General features: G+C 37.6%; 1 protein-coding gene across 2 annotated transcripts in view; it reads left to right on the top strand.

Annotated features, from left to right (window-relative positions):
* Nucleotides 1-17,851, top strand: part of FNIP1 (folliculin interacting protein 1) — a 127,872-nt gene that overhangs the window by 103,203 nt on the left and 6,818 nt on the right. For both annotated transcript variants that reach the window (XM_057541082.1, XM_057541081.1), the window contains 3 exons: nt 201-1,617; nt 2,428-2,596; nt 7,740-7,937. In XM_057541082.1, the coding sequence (XP_057397065.1) occupies nt 201-1,617; nt 2,428-2,596; nt 7,740-7,937 (1,784 nt within the window). The remainder of the gene's footprint in view (nt 1-200; nt 1,618-2,427; nt 2,597-7,739; nt 7,938-17,851) is intronic.

The raw sequence follows: 17,851 nt of genomic DNA, 5'->3' as shown, positions 1-17,851 counted from the left end.
TAGAAAGCCCATCCATTCACCTTTCTCTTTGGTTAAGACCATTCATCTCATCCTAGTCCTGAATAATCACTCACCTATTAAGGAACCAAGAGTAAAATCTGAACTACCCCTCATAAAATAATAGTAGGTTTCTGATAATTGAAAATAGCCTGCTTAGTATGAGTAGAGGATGTGTCCATTAACTGATTTTTCCATTTCAGGAGACTTGTATGGCGCTATTGGCTCTCCTGTACGGTTAGCAAGGACTGTGGTAGTTGGTAAACGACAAGACATGGTCCAGAGGCTGCTTTATTTTCTTACTTACTTCATAAGATGCTCTGAACTTCAAGAAACCCATCTTTTAGAAAATGGAGACGATGAAGCCATTGTTATGCCAGGCACAGTAATTACTACCACTTTAGAGAAAGGTGAAATCGAAGAATCTGAGTATGTGCTTATCACAATGCATAGAAACAAAAACAGTTTGCTCTTCAAAGAGTCAGAAGAAACAAGGACTCCTAACTGTAACTGTAAATATTGCAGTCGTCCACTCCTTGGGCAAAATATAGAGAATGTTTTGCGACAAGAGAGAGAAGATATTCAAAACAGCTCTAAGGAGCTGCTAGGAAATTCAAACGAGTGCCGAATGATTTCTCCTTCTTCTGACTGCCAAGAAGAAAATGCTGTTGATGTTAAACAGTGCAGAGATAAATTAAGAACTTGCCTTGACACCAAGTTAGAAACAGTTGTTTGCACAGGATCTGCTCCAGTGGACAGATGTGCATTGTCAAAGTCAAGCTTAGAGCCTGCAGAGGAATCATGGCAGAGTGAGGAATTGCTAGATTCAGGTAATCACACAGGTAAAGCGTTCAGATCCACAGGAATGGTTGTGGAAAAAAAACCTCCAGATAAACTTGTGACAGCTGCATTTTCTTGTGAGGCAACCCAGACAAAGGTTACTTTCTTGATTGGGGATTCTATGTCACCCGACTCAGATACTGAACTCCGGAGTCAGGCAGTAGTGGATCAGATTACCAGGCATCACACCAAATCACCGAAGGAAGAAAGAGGGGCTGTTGATCAGCATCAAGAAACTGCACAAACAACTAAATCTGGAGAGCCTGATGTACCGAACATGGTATCTGGAGAGCCCTGTGAACTTCCCTGCTGGAATCATTCAGACCCTGAAAGCATGAGCTTATTTGATGAATATTTTAATGATGATTCAATTGAAACCAGGACTATTGATGATATTCCAGTTAAAACAAGTACAGACAGTAAAGAACACTGCTGTATGTTAGAGTTTTCAAAAAGATTTTATGCAAAAAATAGCAAACAGAACAATGAATTTTGTAAATGTGTAGGAACAGTTCACCAAGATTCATGTAAAACCTGCTTTCCTCAGCAAGACCAAAGAGATACACTCTCCATTCTTGTCCCCCATGGGGATAAAGAGAGTTCAGAGAAAAAAGTTGCTGTGGGAGCTGAATGGGACATTCCAAGAAATGAAAGTTCAGATAGTGCCCTTGGGGATAGTGAAAGTGAAGATACAGGTCATGATGTGACTAGACAAGTAAGCAGTTATTATGGAGGAGAGCAAGAAGATTGGGCAGAAGAAGATGAGATACCTTTTCCTGGGTAAGTACGAAGTTTTAGCCTTTTATAGAACCTATAAAGATATGTACCATTCTTCTGTTTAGCTCATCTCTGAAAGTTGGTAGTAGCTAATATAAAAGAAGAGACCATTGTTCTGGACAAATACTCTTTTATTATCACGTGCTCCTACTTATAAGAAGGATTAAAGGCTAAGCCCCACAGGTACCCCAGAAAAGCTTTGTGAAGGCATTAGAGAAAAGTTATGTTGGTGTGTGGGAGATTGCTTACTGCCTAGGAGTTTTCATTTAGCAGTGAGTTATGCTGCCCAGAAAGGACCTGTGCTGAGCCTGGCAACTAGGGAGAGGTAATCACTGAGAGAAGGTAGGAAATAGCTGTTAGAAATAAGTTTGGAAATAAGAGGAAAGTGTAGAATGGATACTCTTGGTCAAGAATACAAGGAAAAGATTCATACATGAGAAATGTCATATACCAAGCTTTGGGTTTGTGAGTTATTTATACTTTGTTTTGGATGGTGGTTTCCATAATTTGATTGTATTAAGAATGTGTTACATACACAAGGGACAGCATTCCGAAAGTCTGTTATGAAAGATTTATGTTCACCTCATTACAGAGTTGTCCATCAGACCCTTTTTTGGATAGGAAGGAGTATTTTGTGGTCTCATTGAGCCCTTAAGCCAGTTTTTATTTAAGGATGATTTTACTATTAGTATATTTTGTAAAGAATGGTGGTACTGGAAATGTGGACTAGTAGAGTCCAATTTTTTGTGTGTGTGTTGGTAAAATATATTTATTACTGTTTAGGTATGCCTTCTTTTGGAACTTTTCTTGCAGGTCAAAGTTAATTGAAGTGAGTGCTGTTCAGCCCAATATTGCCAACTTTGGGAGGTCCTTGCTGGGTGGCTACTGCTCTTCTTACGTGCCTGACTTTGTTCTTCAAGGAATTGGGAATGATGAGAGGCTCCGTCAGTGTTTAGTGTCAGATTTGTCTCATGCTGTGCAGGTAAGTGACCTTCACTGCTCTTAAATTTATTTAGGACGAACTCTGTTAACCAGTAAAACCCAAAATTGCCTTATTTTTGGTCACACTTCAGTGTGTAATACAATTGTTGTTCTCTAAATCCTTTATATGTAATAACCTGCATGTTTGTACCTGTCATTGTGAAAGCAAGTAGAGAGTTCCAGGAATCTATCAAATTGGAAATCAGAAAATACTGTGTGTATTCATAGATGTTCATCACTAGGTTATTTATAATATCAAAATATTGCAAATGCTTAAATGTGAATGGAATTAATTTTCATTGCTGGTATGTAGTACAATTGATTTTTGTATATTGCTGTTGTATCCTGCCACTTTGATGAGCTCTTTTATTAGTTCTCATAGTTTTTTTGTGTGGATTCTTTAAGATTTTCTACATACAGGCTCATGTTATCTTCCTTTCCAGTCTGGGTGCCTCTTTTTCTTTTTCTTGCCTGATCGTACAAGCTAGAACCTTCAGTACAATGTTGCATTGAAGTGCTGATAGTGGACATCCTTGTCTTGTTCCTTTTCTTAGGGGGAAAACATTGAACCTTTAATTATTAAGCATGATGTTAGCTGTTAGATTCTTATATGATGCTCTTTATCAGGTGGATGAAGTTCCCTTCTATTCCTAGTATTTTGAGTTTTCTGTCCCCCACGCCCTTAAATCATGAATGAGTGTGGGGTTTTGTCAAATACTTTTTCTGTGTCTATTGAAATGATCATGTGAGTTTTTCTTCTTTAAACTGTTAATATGATAGATTACATTGATCAATTTTTAGATGTTAATCCAATCCTTGTATTCCTAGAGGGGGAAAAACCCACTTGGTCATGGTATATAGTACTCATATAGCATATGAGTTGACTTCTGTGTATGGTGTAAGATAGTGGTCCAGTTTCATTCTTTTGCAATGTGGCTGTTCAGTTTTGTTTTTTTTTTTAATTTATTAATTAATTTATTTATTTTTGGCTGTGTTGGGTCTTCGTTGCTGGGCGCGGGCTTTCTCTAGTTGTGGCGAGCAGGGGCTACTCTTTGTTGCAGTGCGTGGGCTCCTCATTGCAGTGGCTTCTCTTGTTGCGGAGCACGGGCTCTAGGCGTGCAGGCTTCAGTAGCTGCAGCACACAGGCTCAGTAGTTGTGGCTCACAGGCTCTAGAGTGCAGGCTCAGTAGTTGTGGTGCAAGGGCTTAGGTGCTCCACGGCATGTGGGACCTTCCCAGACCAGGGCTCAAACCCGTGTCCCCTGCATTGGCAGGCAGCTTCTTAACCACTGTGCCACAAGGGAAGTCGCTGTTCAGTTTTTTAAGCACCATTTATTGAAGAAACTGTCCTTCCTCCATTGTATATTCTTGGGTCCTTTGTCATAAGTTAATTGAGCATATATACATGGGTTTACTTCTGTGTTCCCTATTCTCTGTTGCTCAACTTTTAAAACAACTTTTCTTCGTTTTATTGTTATAAATAACACTGATACTCTTGCTGTGTTTTATGAATTTAAGATGATTTCTTTAGGCTAGATTCCCAGAAATGAAGTTACTGGCCAGTTTTTAAGCTTAGAAGTATTTTCATGTTCTTGTTGCATGTTTTGTAGTTTCTTCTCCAAAAGACAATACTAGTTTGAACAGCAGTTTGTAATGTCCCTAAAACCTGTTCCCTTTACAACATTGGGGTTCGCTCTCTTCTTTTAAAAAAACGATAACTGAAGAAAACTGGCTAGTTTTGAGGAAGGTACACTGAAGTTGATTTGGTACATTTTGAGTTTAAAAGTGCATTCTGCAAGGCCATGTTTGAATGCCTAGAAGGCAACTGAAAAAATCAGGTTTTGTAATGTGGTGGAGATCTAGGAGTATCTGCTAGAGAGGAGATACTTAAAGATTTGGGAGTTTATGTATTGAGATTCTGGAAATGCCTGGGAGAGAAAAAGGGCTGGTAGGATTGTGGATACATTCGTATTGTAGAAGTTATGGAACTCAGAGAAAAAGGTTTAAAAAAAATTAAGCTTTAGATTCACTGAATTTAGATTCATATGAATTCCCATTCACATACTTTAGATTCATATGAATTCCCATTCATATACTTCCTATTTTGTGACTCGGAAGTATTTGAGGCTGGATACAAGCTTAGTATTGTGGAGGAGACTACTATAATATGTCAGTTGAGAATATGCCCCCATGGGGTGTAGGCTGTTTCTTCCAGAAGTTGATGATGAAGCGAAAGGACTGAAATTGGTTAAATTGAAATTTTATCCAGTTAGGACATTGCTTATAATAATCCACTGTGTGAAAACAAGCAATTTCAGAATGAATGACTGGCACTGCCCCCTTTTTTCTTTAACAACTCCTAAAATGAGTTTGATTTGGATTATTTCTAATCTCAAACTTGGGATTTAGACCCTTCTTTCTTGGGAAACTACTGATGTGGGCTCATTTTCCTTTTTCTTACCAAAAAAATAGCTTTTAAAATCTTAGCCACGTGACTTTTGATTGAGGAGCTATAAAGTTAATTTCTAAAGTGGTTTTTAACCCTTGAAAATAAAAGGTATATTTCATAGCAGTTTCCCCATTATCGGTTTAGACATTTCCTTGTGAGGATAGTAGATGAACACCCATCATAATTCTCATCTCCTAAAGGTGCCCACTGCTTTTGAAAGTAGTATCTTCCTTTAACAGTTTGTTTTCCACTTTAATTATTTGATCATATCTCCTGTATTATTTTTCTTTTATAACCACAGAGGTAGTTATGTTAAATATATATTCACTATTGTTTCTTAAAAAAGTAAGATATACCTTACATCTTTAGGTGTATATACCATTTCCAAAATTATGTTTCAGTAATGAAGTTGATGAATAGAAAAATGTTATATCCTTGCTAAGAGTTGAATAAGAAATATTTAAGTACGATTTTATAAAAACAAATATAAAGTTTAGAGTTCCATGGAAAGTCTTCACAATGTATCTTTCCACGCTTCTTACTTGCCATTCTCTTCTTCCCCACTTCTCAGTATCATTTTTCACAAATTTGGTTACATCCATCTACTTCTATCTTCGAGTCTTCTCATGATATCCCCTCTTACAGAATTATCCATATTCCTCTCCCATTTTTTGCTAGGAATCCTATTCATCCTATTCAGTGTCATATCCCTATGTCCCTTCCACTGTGCAACTCCCAGTCACACAGAACCCACTTTTGCCCTCCTCTGGTACCGCAGCACTTGGTTACTATTTTGTCTATTACACAAGTATTTTCATAGCCACATGTATTTCTTTTTTTTTTTTTTTTTTTAAAGGATTTTCTTATTTATTTATTTATTTATTTTTGGCTGTGTTGGGTCTTCGGTTCGTGCGAGGGCTTTCTCCAGTTGCGGCAAGCGGGGGCCACTCTTCATCGCGGTGCGGGGACCGCTCTTCATCGCGGTGCGCGGGCCTTTCTCTATCGCGGCCCCTCCCGTCGCGGGGCACAGGCTCCAGACGCGCAGGCTCAGCAATTGTGGCTCACGGGCCCAGCTGCTCCGTGGCATGTGGGATCTTCCCAGACCAGGGCTCGAACCCGTGTCCCCTGCATTAGCAGGCAGATTCTCAACCACTGCGCCACCAGGGAAGCCCGCCACATGTATTTCTTTTTATCGCCCTCATAAGACTGTGAGCTCCCTTCTCTTTGTTTCCTTAGCATTGAGCAAAAAGCTTTATTCAAAGTGGTTATTAACTGGGCAAAGGGATATCCTTTGGGGGTGCCAAACTTGGGTTTATACAGGAGTAAACTTAACATTCTTGCTATGAAATTTTAGTAACAATAAAAGTTATAAAGGAAAAAGGCCATTGGGTTCAAGATTGTAGTTTATATTTCAGTCTTATTGCTGTTAATTCATTTGTCCAGTGGTGAAGAAATCCTTACCTTTCCAAATACAAAAAAAATTAAAGTATTGAGCATCTCTTTCTTATGTTAGTGCTGTGTACTTAATTGTCATTTTTGGTCTTTGTGTGTAAACCGTGGGAAACCAAGGGCACAGCCATATGCCTGTGGTCCTTTTATCTGTATATGTGAGTTAAAAAATTTTTTTTTCACTATGTGTTAAATTTTCTAATTAGAAAAGTATCCTTTAGGTGAATGCTTCTGATAGAAATTTAAACAATATATACAAAGCAAAAAGTAAAAATCCTTCTTCATACTCTTAATATTCCATACTTCTTCACAAAGATCTTTATGATAGTTTGATTTGAGTATTTTCGTTCTTTTTTCTGTACATATGCATTTAGATATAGATCTGAATTTTTTTTTTAATTATTTTAAAAAATATATTTATTTATTTATTTTGGCTGTGGTGGGTGTTAGTTGTGGCATTTGGACTCTTAGCTGCAGCATGCATGCGACATCTAGTTCCCCGACCAGGGATCAAACCCAGGTCCCCTGCATTGGGAGCGCAGAGTCTTACCCACTGGACCACTAGGGAATTCCCCTGTATTTTTAAAAACATAATTGGGGTATAATGTGTATGTGTGTGTATGTAGTGACTTTTTTTTTTTTTTCCATTTAAGCATGTATCCTGGAAAGACATGTTAGTACCTGTTGATTTGTCTCCTTTTTAACTGTTATATCTATACTCTGGATATACATCTGTAAAACAGAAAAAACCTGGCATACATAGCCAGGAAGGGATAATCAAGGGATAGCCTCTGAGGTGCTCAAGGAAATTAATGCCTGACTGGATGGGGTAGTTAGCACAGAATGTTATCATTGACTTCTTCATGTGAATTTATTTCCTACCGATTTTTAAAATATTTAGCTCTTCCAAGGTAAAAACATTTTCTTTCAGTTGCCTGGCACATAGTTGGCACTCAGTAAATTTGTTGAATGAATGAATGATCAAAATACTGGTGACATTCAAGTTCTGGATTAAAGAATACAAAGTTCTGGTAATGAATTTCTATCTATGATGACTTCTCAGGGTATTTGTTATTGAGTTACTTTACTATTTCACTCTTCACTATCAAGAATTCTTTGGCAGTAGCTCTCAGAATTTCATATTCTTTTATTCTGTTTTTGTCTAGTATCTCTTCCTTGCCCATCCCATTAACATTATCTTTGAAAACTTTATTTATCATAAGATGATGTCTTCTTTTTTTCCCCAGCATCCAGTATTGGATGAACCAATAGCAGAAGCTGTCTGTATTATAGCAGATATGGATAAATGGACTGTTCAAGTGGCCAGTAGCCAGAGACGAATGACAGATAATAAATTGGGAAAGGAAGTGTTGGTTTCCAGTCTTGTTTCCAATCTGCTTCATTCCACTCTTCAGCTTTATAAGCATAACTTGTCTCCAAATTTTGTAAGTATCTGTAAGGCTTGAATTACTGTGAGCACTGTGATAGCTAGCTTAACCCTATTGTTATGTATGTGCCTACATTGAATACTACTGTTAGCTTCATCATTGTTTTCCTGAAAGAAGGTGTTATGGACTGAATGTTCGTGTTCCCCTAAAATCCATATGTTGAAGCAATAACTCCCCAGTGTGATGGCCTTTGGGAGTTAATTAGGGTTAGATTAGATCATTAGAGTGGGGCCTTCATGATGGGATTAATGGCCTTAAAAGAAGAGGAAGAGAGAGATTGTGCTCTCTCTACCATGTGAGGACGCAGGAAGAAGGCAGCCATCTACTAGCCAGGAAGAGAGTTCTCACTGACACTCAGCCATGCTGGCACCCTGATCTGATCTCAGACTTCCAGTCTCCAGAACTGTGAGAAAATAATTTTCTGTTATTTAAGCCACTGAGTCTCTGGTACTTTGTTGTTGCAGCCCAAGCTGACTAAGACAGAAACGGATGTGTACGTGTGTATATAGTCTGTGATTTCAGCAGCCAGAATTTAGTGCCTTACTTAGTATCATGTGAGGTATGGCCATGCAACATCCCTAAGCTCTGTGCAGAATGCCAGTGAATTCTATATCCTCATTGTTGTGTTAGGACTTTGGATGATCACTCTTTATAACACTGGTAACCTCTTACTGAAGACACCATTTCCAACTTTCAAGATTCTTTCCTTTTCTTGTTAGGAGAACTATAATATAGCATAGTTAAAAACCTTTGTAGATCAACATGACAAAGGCCATATATGACAAACCCACAGCTGACATTATACTCAGTGGTAAAAGACTAAAAGTTTTACCCCTAAGAACAGGGACAAGACATGGATGCTCACCTTCACCACTTTTATTCAACATAGTATTGGAAAGTCGTAGCAAGAGCTGTTAGGCAAGAAAAAGAAACAAAAGGCATCCAAATTGGAAAGGAAGAAGTGAAATTATCTCTGCTTGCAAATATGATCTTATATGTAGAAAACTTAAAGATTCCACCAGAAAAACCCTGATAGAGCTAATAGATGAATTCAGCAAAGATGCAAGATAAATCAGCAGGCAAAGATAGTTACATTCCCATAAGCTAGGAATGAACAATCTTGAAGAGGAAATTAAGAAAGCACTAACAATAGCATTAAAAGAATAAATTACTTAGGAATAAATTTAACCAAGGGGGCAAAAGACTTGTACACTGAAAACTACAAAACATCTCTGAAAGAAATTAAAGACATAAGTAAATGAAAGACATCTCATAGTCACGGTTTGGGAGACTTAGTATTATTAAGATGATAGTACTGAGATGAAGTTGGAGGACTCACACCTCCTAATTTTAAAACTTACTACAAAGTGACAGTAATCAAAACAGTGTGGTACTAGCATAAGGACAGACATAAAGACGAATAGAATATAGTATCCCCAAAATAAACCCTCACATATATGGTCAATTGGTTTTTGATAAGGAAGCCAAGACTTTTCAAAGGGTTTAAGGAGTCTTTTCAACAAATCATGCTGAGAAAACTGGATATATACATACAAAAGAATGAAGTTGGACCCTTACTTTATGCCATATACAAAAATGAACTCAAGCTTAAATCTAAACTTAAACCTAAGCTTAAGTACTAAAACTATAAAACTCTTTAAAGAAAACATAGGGGATAATTTTCATGATATTGGATTTAGCAGTGATTCCTTGGAAGTGGCATCAAAAACACAGGCAATAAAGGGAAAAATAGATAAATTGGGACTTCATCAAACTTAAAAACTTCTGTGTATCAAAGGACACTATCAACAGAGTGAAAAGACAATTGACAGAACAGGAGAAAATATTTGCTAATCATATATCTGAAAAGAGATTGATATCCAGAATACATAGAGAACTCCTACAATTCAACAACAGCGAAGAAACAACTCAACAATAGCCAAAGCAGTCTTGAGAAAGAAAAATGGAGCTGGAGGAATCAGGCTCCCTGACTTCAGATTATGCTACAAAGCTACAGTAATCAAGACAGTATGGTACTGGCACAAAAACGGAACTATAGATCAATGGAACAGGATAGAAAGCCCAGAGATAAACCCACGCACATATGGTCACCTTATCTTTGATAAAGGAGGCAAGAATATACAATGGAGAAAAGACAGCCTCTTCAATAAGTGGTGCTGGGAAAACTGGACAGCTACATGTAAAAGAATGAAATTAGAACACTCCCTAACACCATACACAAAAATAAACTCAAAATGGATTAAACTCAGAATGTAAGGCCAGACACTATAAAACTCTTAGAGAAAAACATAAGCAGAACACTCTATGACATACATCACAGCAAGATCCTTTTTGACCCACCTCCTAGAGAAATGGAAATAAAAACAAAAATAAACAAATGGGACCTAATGAAACCTAAAAGCTTTTGTACAGCAAAGGAAACCATAAACAAGACCAAAAGACAACCCTCAGAATGGGAGAAAATATTTGCAAATGAAGCAACTGACAACGGATTAATCTCCAAAATATACAAGCAGCTCATGCAGCTCAATATCAAAGAAACAAACAACCCAATCCAAAAATGGGCAGAAGACCTAAGTAGACATTTCTCCAAAGAAGATATACAGATTGCCAACAAACACATGAAAGAATGCTCAACATCAGTAATCATCAGAGAAATGCAAATCAAAACTACAATGAGAGGGCTTCCCTGGTGGCGCAGTGGTTGAGAATCTGCCTGCTAATGCAGGGGACACGGGTTCGAGCCCTGGTCTGGGAAGATCCCACATGCCATGGAGCAGCTGGGCCCGTGAGCCACAATTGCTGAGCCTGCGCGTCTGGAGCCTGTGCCCCGCGACGGGGGGTGCCGCGATGGAGAAAGGCCCGCGCACCGCGATGAAGAGCGGTCCCCGCACCGCGATGAAGGGTGGCCCCCGCTTGCCGCAACTGGAGAAAGCCCTCGCACGAACCGAAGACCCAACACAGCCAAAAATAAAATAAATAAATAAATAAAATCAAGTAAAACTTTAAAAAAAAAATGTGAGATATTCAGTGTAAAATCTTTAAAAAAAAAAAAAAAAAACTACAATGAGATACCATCTCACACTGGTCAGAATGGCCATCATCAAAAAATCTAGAAACAATAAATGCTGGAGAGGGTGTGGAGAAAAGGGAACACTCTTGCACTGTTGGTGGGAATGTAAATTGATACAGCCACTATGGAGGTTCCTTATAAAACTACAAATAGAACTACCATACGACACAGCAATCCCATTACTGGGCATATACCCTGAGAAAACCATAATTCAAAAAGAGTCATGTACCACAGTGTTCATTGCAACTCTATTTACAATAGCCAGGACATGGAAGCAACCTAAGTGTCCATCAACAGATGAATGGATAAAGAAGATGTGGTACATATATACAATGGAATATTACTCAGCCATAAAAAGAAACGAAATTGAGTTATTTGTGGTGAGGTGGATGGACCTAGAGTCTGTCCTACAGAGTGAAGTAAGTCAGAAAGAGAAAAACAAATACCATATGCTAACACATATATATGGAATCTAAGAGAAAAAAAAAAAAAGGTCATGAAGAACCTAGGGGTAAGACGGGAATAAAGACACAGACCTACTAGAGAGTGGACTTGAGGATATGGGGAGGGGGAAGGGGAAGCTGTGACAAAGTGAGAGAGTGGCATGGACACATATACGCTACCAAACGTAAAATAGATAGCTAGTGGGAAGCAGCTGCATAGCACAGGGAGATCAGCTCAGTGGTTTGTAACCACCTAGAGGGGTGGGATAGTGAGGGTGGGAGGGAGACGCAAGAGGGAGGAGATATGGGGATATATGTATATGTATAGCTGATTCACTTTGTTATAAAGCAGAAACTAACACACCATTGTAAAGCAATTATACTCCAATAAGGATGTTAAAAAAAAAAGAAACAACTCAAAAAATAGGCAGAGGACTTGAGTAGACATTTCTCTAAAGAAGGTATACGAATAGTCAATAAGCACATGAGAGAGTGTTCAACATCCATTAGTCATTAGGAAAATGCAAATCAAAACCACAGTGAGGTACCACTTCACACCGATAAGGATGGGTTTGATCAAACAAACCCTGAAAATAACAAGTATTGGATGCGGAGAAATTGGAACCCTTGTGCATTGCTGGTGGGAATCTAAAATGCTGCAGCTGCTGTGGAAAACAGTTTGGCAGTTCCTCAAAAAGTTTAACATTGCATTGTCATGTGGTCCAACAAGTCTTCTTCTAGGTTTATAATCAAAATAACTGAAAGCAGCGACTGGGACGATTGTATGGTAATGTTCACAGCAGTATTAACTTGCAGTAGACAAAATTGGAAACAACTCATGTCCATCAACAAATGACGTGTAATACATAGAATGGAATACTTCAGCCATAAAGAGGAATGAAATTCTTTTTTTTTTTAAATATACATATTACCAGGCCTGTCCCTGGTAGGTCTCAGTTTTATTTTATTTTATTTTTCTTCACATCTTTATTGGAGTATAAATGCTTTACAATGTTGTGTTAGTTTCTGTTGTACAACAAAGTGAATCAGCTATATGTATACATATATCGCCATATCCCGTCAGAAAGAGAAAAACAAATACTGTATGCTAATGCATATATATGGAATTTTAAAAAGCGGTACCAGTGAACCTAGTGGCAGGGCAGGAATAAAGACACAGATATAGAGAATGGACTTGAGGGCATGGGGGCATGGGGGAAGGGGAAGCTGGGATGAAGTGAGAGAGTAGCACTAACATATATACACTACCAAATGTAAAATGGATGGCTAGTGGGAAGCTGCTGCAGAGCACAGGGAGATCAGCTCGGTGCTTTGTGACGACCTAGAGGAATGATATTCTGATACATGATACAACATGGATGGAATGTTACAGTAAGTGAAATAAGCAGAATACAAAAGGACAGATATTGTGTGGCCCACTTACATTAGGTATCTAGAATAGGCACATTCATAGAAACAGAAAGTAGATAGAGGTTACCAGGGGTGGTGGGAAGGAGGGCATGAAGGGTTACTGTATACTGGGTACAGAGTTTCTATTTGTGATAATGAAAAAAAGTTCTGGACGTGGATAGTGATGATGGTGCACAGCATTACGAATGTACTTAAACGCCATTGAATTGTATACCTAAAAATGGGTAGTGTGGTAAATTTTGTGTGTGTGTGTGTGTGTATATATATATATATGGATGAATTTTATTATAAGCATGTTTCATAGGATTTTTTTCACTTAAGGTATTTTCAGCCTACGTGAGCGTTATACCACAAAATATACACCACAAACAATGTATGCCAAGAAATACATTCAATTGTTTTTTCTGAAGAAAAAGAAAATGTGTTTTTTTTAGAAGCTTTAACAGCAGCTGGTTTTCATTGGGAAGAAATACTGTGCAAGAATTTAGTGTTTTACAACCTGCACCTCTTGCTTTTTCTTCATACATATATATCATCCATTCACATGAAAAATCACCTATTTTAGTGAATTGAGCAAGTTAATCGACAATAAACGAAATGTATATGTTTTCGTTTTTAATATTCCAGCTTAGAAACATTTCTAGTAAGGCCTATAGAGCACTCTCTGTGAGCTGTTGCAAAGTTTTTTTCTTTTGCTCTTCACAGGAATGTGCAGCCTTTCTAATTTAAATACATTTGTGATGTATTAATTTGAGTGTTTTATTTATTAAATTTGGAATAAAAACTTATTTTTTAAAGTTCTGGATATGGGTAGTGGTGATACTTGCACAACATTTTGAATGTACTTAATGCCTCTCAGTTGAACACTTAAGTGTTTAAAATGGTAACTTTTATATGTAAAATAGTAAATTGTATACTATGTGTAATTTACCACATTAAAAACTAACTGGAGAATCTAAATCTTTGATATGAGCTAGAGAAGGTTTACACTCCTTTAGCTAAAACTGCATGCTTTAAAAATGTGCTCCAGAGGGCAGACAGCAGAAGCAAGAAGAACTACAGTCCTGCAGCCTGTGGAACAAACGCCACATTCACAGAAAGATAGACAAGATGAAAAGTCAGAGGGCTATGTACCAGATGAAGGAACAAGATAAAACCCCAGAAAAACAACTAAATGAAGTGGAGATAGACCACCTTCCAGAAAAAGAATTCAGAATAATGATAGTGAAGATGATCCAGGACCTCGGAAAAAGAATGGAGGCAAAGATCTAGAAGATGCAAGAAGTGTTTAACAAAGACCTAGAAGAATTGAACAAACAAACAGAGATGAACAATACAATAACTGAAATGAAAAATAACCTAGAAGGAATTAATAGCAGAATAACTGAGGCAGAAGAACAGATAAGTGACCTGGAAGACAGAATGGTGGAATTCACTGCTGCAGAACAGAATAAAGAAAAAAGAATGAAAAGAAATGAAGACAACCTAAGAGACTTCTGGGACAACATTAGACACAACAACATTCGCATTATAGGGGTCCCAGAAGGAGAAAAGAGAGAGAAAGGACCCGAGAAAATACTTGAAGAGATTATAGTCGAAAACTTCCCTAACATGGGAAAGGAAAGAGCCACCCAAGTCCAGGAAGCACAGAGAGTTCCACACAGGATAAACCCAAGGAGAAACACGCTGAGACACATAGTAATGAAATTGGGAAAAATTAAAGACAAAGAAAACTTATTAAAAGCAGCAAGGGAAAAATGACAAATAACATACAAGGGATCTTCCATAAGGTTAAGAGCTGATTTCTCAGCAGAAACTCTACAAGCCAGAAGGGAGTGGCATGACATGTTTAAAGTGATGGAAGGGGAGAACCTACAACCAAGATTACTCTATCCGGCAAGGATCTCATTCGGATTCAATGGAGAAATCAAAAGCTTTACAGACAAGCAAAAGCTAAGAGAATTCAGCACCACCAAACCAGCTGTACAACAAATGCTAAAGGAACTTCTCTAAGTGGGAAACACAAGAGAAGAAAAGGACCTACAAAATCAAACCCAAAACAATTAAGAAAATGGTAGTAGGAACATACATATCAATAATTACCTTAAACGTGAATGGATTAAATGCTCCAACCAAAAGATGCAGGCTCACTGAATGGATACAAAAACAAGACCCATATATATGCTGTCTACAAGGGACCCACTTCAGACCTAGGGACACATACAGACTGAAAGTGAGGGGATGGAAAAAGATATTCCATGCAAATGGAAATCAAAAGAAAGCTTGAGTTGCAATACTCATATGAGACAAAATAGACTTTAAAATAAAGAATGTTACAAGAGACAGGGAAGGACACTACATAATGATCAAGGGATCAATCGAAGAAGAAGATACAACAATTATAAATATATATGCACCCAACATAGGAGCACCTCAATACATAAGACAACTGCTAACAGCTATAAAAGAGGTAATCGACAGTAACACAGTAATAATGGGGGACTTTAACACCTCACTTACACCAATGGACAGATCATCCAAACAGAAAATAAGGAAACACGAGCTTTAAATGACACAGTAGACCAGATTTAATTGATATTTATAGGACATTCCATCCAAAAACAACAGAATACACTTTCTTCTCAAGTGCGCACGGAACATTCTCCAGGATAGATCACATCTTGGGTCACAAATCAAGCCTTAGTAAATTTAAGAAAATTGAAATCATATCAAGCATCTTTTCTGACCACAATGCTATGAGATTAGAAATCAGTTACAGGGAAAAATACGTAAAAAACACAAACACTTGAAGGCTAAACAATACGTTACTAAATAACCAAAACATCACTGAAGAAATCAAAGAGGAAATCAAAGAATACCTAGAGACAAATGACAATGAAAACACAACGATCCAAAACCTATGGGATGCAGCAGAAGCAGTTCTAAGAGGGAAGTTTATAGCTATACAAGCCTACCTCAAGAAACAAGAAAAATCTCAAATAAACAATCTAAACTTACACCTAAAAGAACTAGAGAAAGAAGAACAAACAAAACCCAAAGTTAGTAGAAGGAAAGAAATCATAAAGATCAGAGCAGAAATAAATGAAAATGAAACAAAGAAAACAATAGCAAAGATCAATAAAACTAAAAGCTGGTTCTTTGAGAAGATAAACAAAATTGATAAACCATTAGCCAGACTCATCAAGAAAAAGAGGGAGAGGACTGAAATCAATAAAATTAGAAATGAAAAAGGAGAAGTTACAACAGACACTGCAGAAATACAAAGCATCCTAAGAGACTACTACAAGCAACTCTATGCCAATAAAATGGACAACCTGGAAGAAATGGACAAATTCTTAGAAAAGTATAACATCCCAAGACTGAACCAGGAAGAAATAGAAAATATGAACAGACCAATCACAAGTAATGAAATTGAAACTGTGATTAAAAATCTTCTAACAAACAAAAGTCCAGGACCAGATGGCTTCACAGGTGAATTCTATCAAACATTTGGAGAAGAGCTAACACCCATCCTTCTCAAACTCTTCCAAAAAATTGCAGAGGAAGGAACACTACCAAACTCATTCTATGGGGCCACCATCACCCTGACACCAAAACCAGACAAAGATACTACAAAAAAAAATTACAGACCAATATCACTGATGAATATAGATGCAAAAATCCTCAACAAAATACTAGCAAACAGAATCCAACAACACATTAGAAGTATCATATAGGGCTTCCCTGGTGGCACAGTGGTTGAGAATCTGCCTGCTAATGCAGGGGACACTGGTTCGAGCCCTGGTCTGGGAAGATCCCACATGCCACGGAGCAACTAGGCCCATGAGCCACAACTACTGAGCCTGCGCGTTTGTAGCCTGAGCTCCGCAACAAGAGAGGCCACGATAGTGAGAGGCCCACGCACCGCGATAAAGAGTGGCCCCTGCTTGCCGCAACTAGAGAAAGCCGTCGCACAGAAACGAAGACCCAACACAGCCAAAAATAAATAAACAAATAAATAAATTTTTTTTTTAAAAAAAGACAAAACTTAAAAAAAAAAAAAGGGTCATATACCATGAGGAAGTGGGATTTATCCCAGGAATGTAATGATTCTCCAATATATGCAAATCAATCAATGTGACATACCATATTAACAAATTGAATATGATCAAACCATATGATCATCTCAATAGATGCAGAAAAAGCTTTTGACAAAATTCAACACCCATTTATGACGAAAACTCTCCAGAAAGAGCATAGAGGGAACCTACCTCAACATAATAAAGGCCATATACGACAAACCCACAGACAACATCATTCTCAATGGTGAAAAACTCAAAGCATTTCCCCTAAGATCAGGAACAAGACAAGGAAGTCCACTCTCACCACTATTTTTCAACATAGTTTTGGAAGTCCTAGCCACGGCAATCAGAGAAGCAAAAGAAATAAAAGGAATACAAATTGGAAAAGAAGAAGTGAAACTGTCACTGCAGATGACATGATACTATACATAAAGAATCCTAAAGATGCCACCAGAAAACTACTAGAGCTAATCAATGAATTTGGTAAAGTTGCAGGATACAAAATAAATGCACAGAAATCTCTTGCATTCCTATACACTAATGATGAAAAATCTGAAAGAGAAATTAAGAAAACACTCCCATTTACCATTGCAACAAAAAGAATAAAATACCTAGGAATAAACCTACCTAGGGAGACAAAAGACTTGTATGCAGAAAACTATAAGACACTGATGAGAGAAATTAAAGATGATACAAACAGATGGAGATATATACCATGTTCTTTGACTGGAAGAATCAATATTGTGAAAATGACTGTACTACCCAAAGCAATCTACAGATTCAGTGCAATCCCTATCAAATTAGCAATGGCAGTTTTTTATAGAACTAGAACACTAAATCTTAAAATTTGTATGGAGACAC

The sequence above is a fragment of the Balaenoptera acutorostrata genome, chromosome 2 (assembly GCF_949987535.1).
Source record: "Balaenoptera acutorostrata chromosome 2, mBalAcu1.1, whole genome shotgun sequence".
Classification (NCBI taxonomy): Eukaryota; Metazoa; Chordata; class Mammalia; order Artiodactyla; family Balaenopteridae; genus Balaenoptera; species Balaenoptera acutorostrata.
Note: the sequence above shows the minus strand (reverse complement) of the source record. Positions and strands in the feature narration are given on the sequence as shown.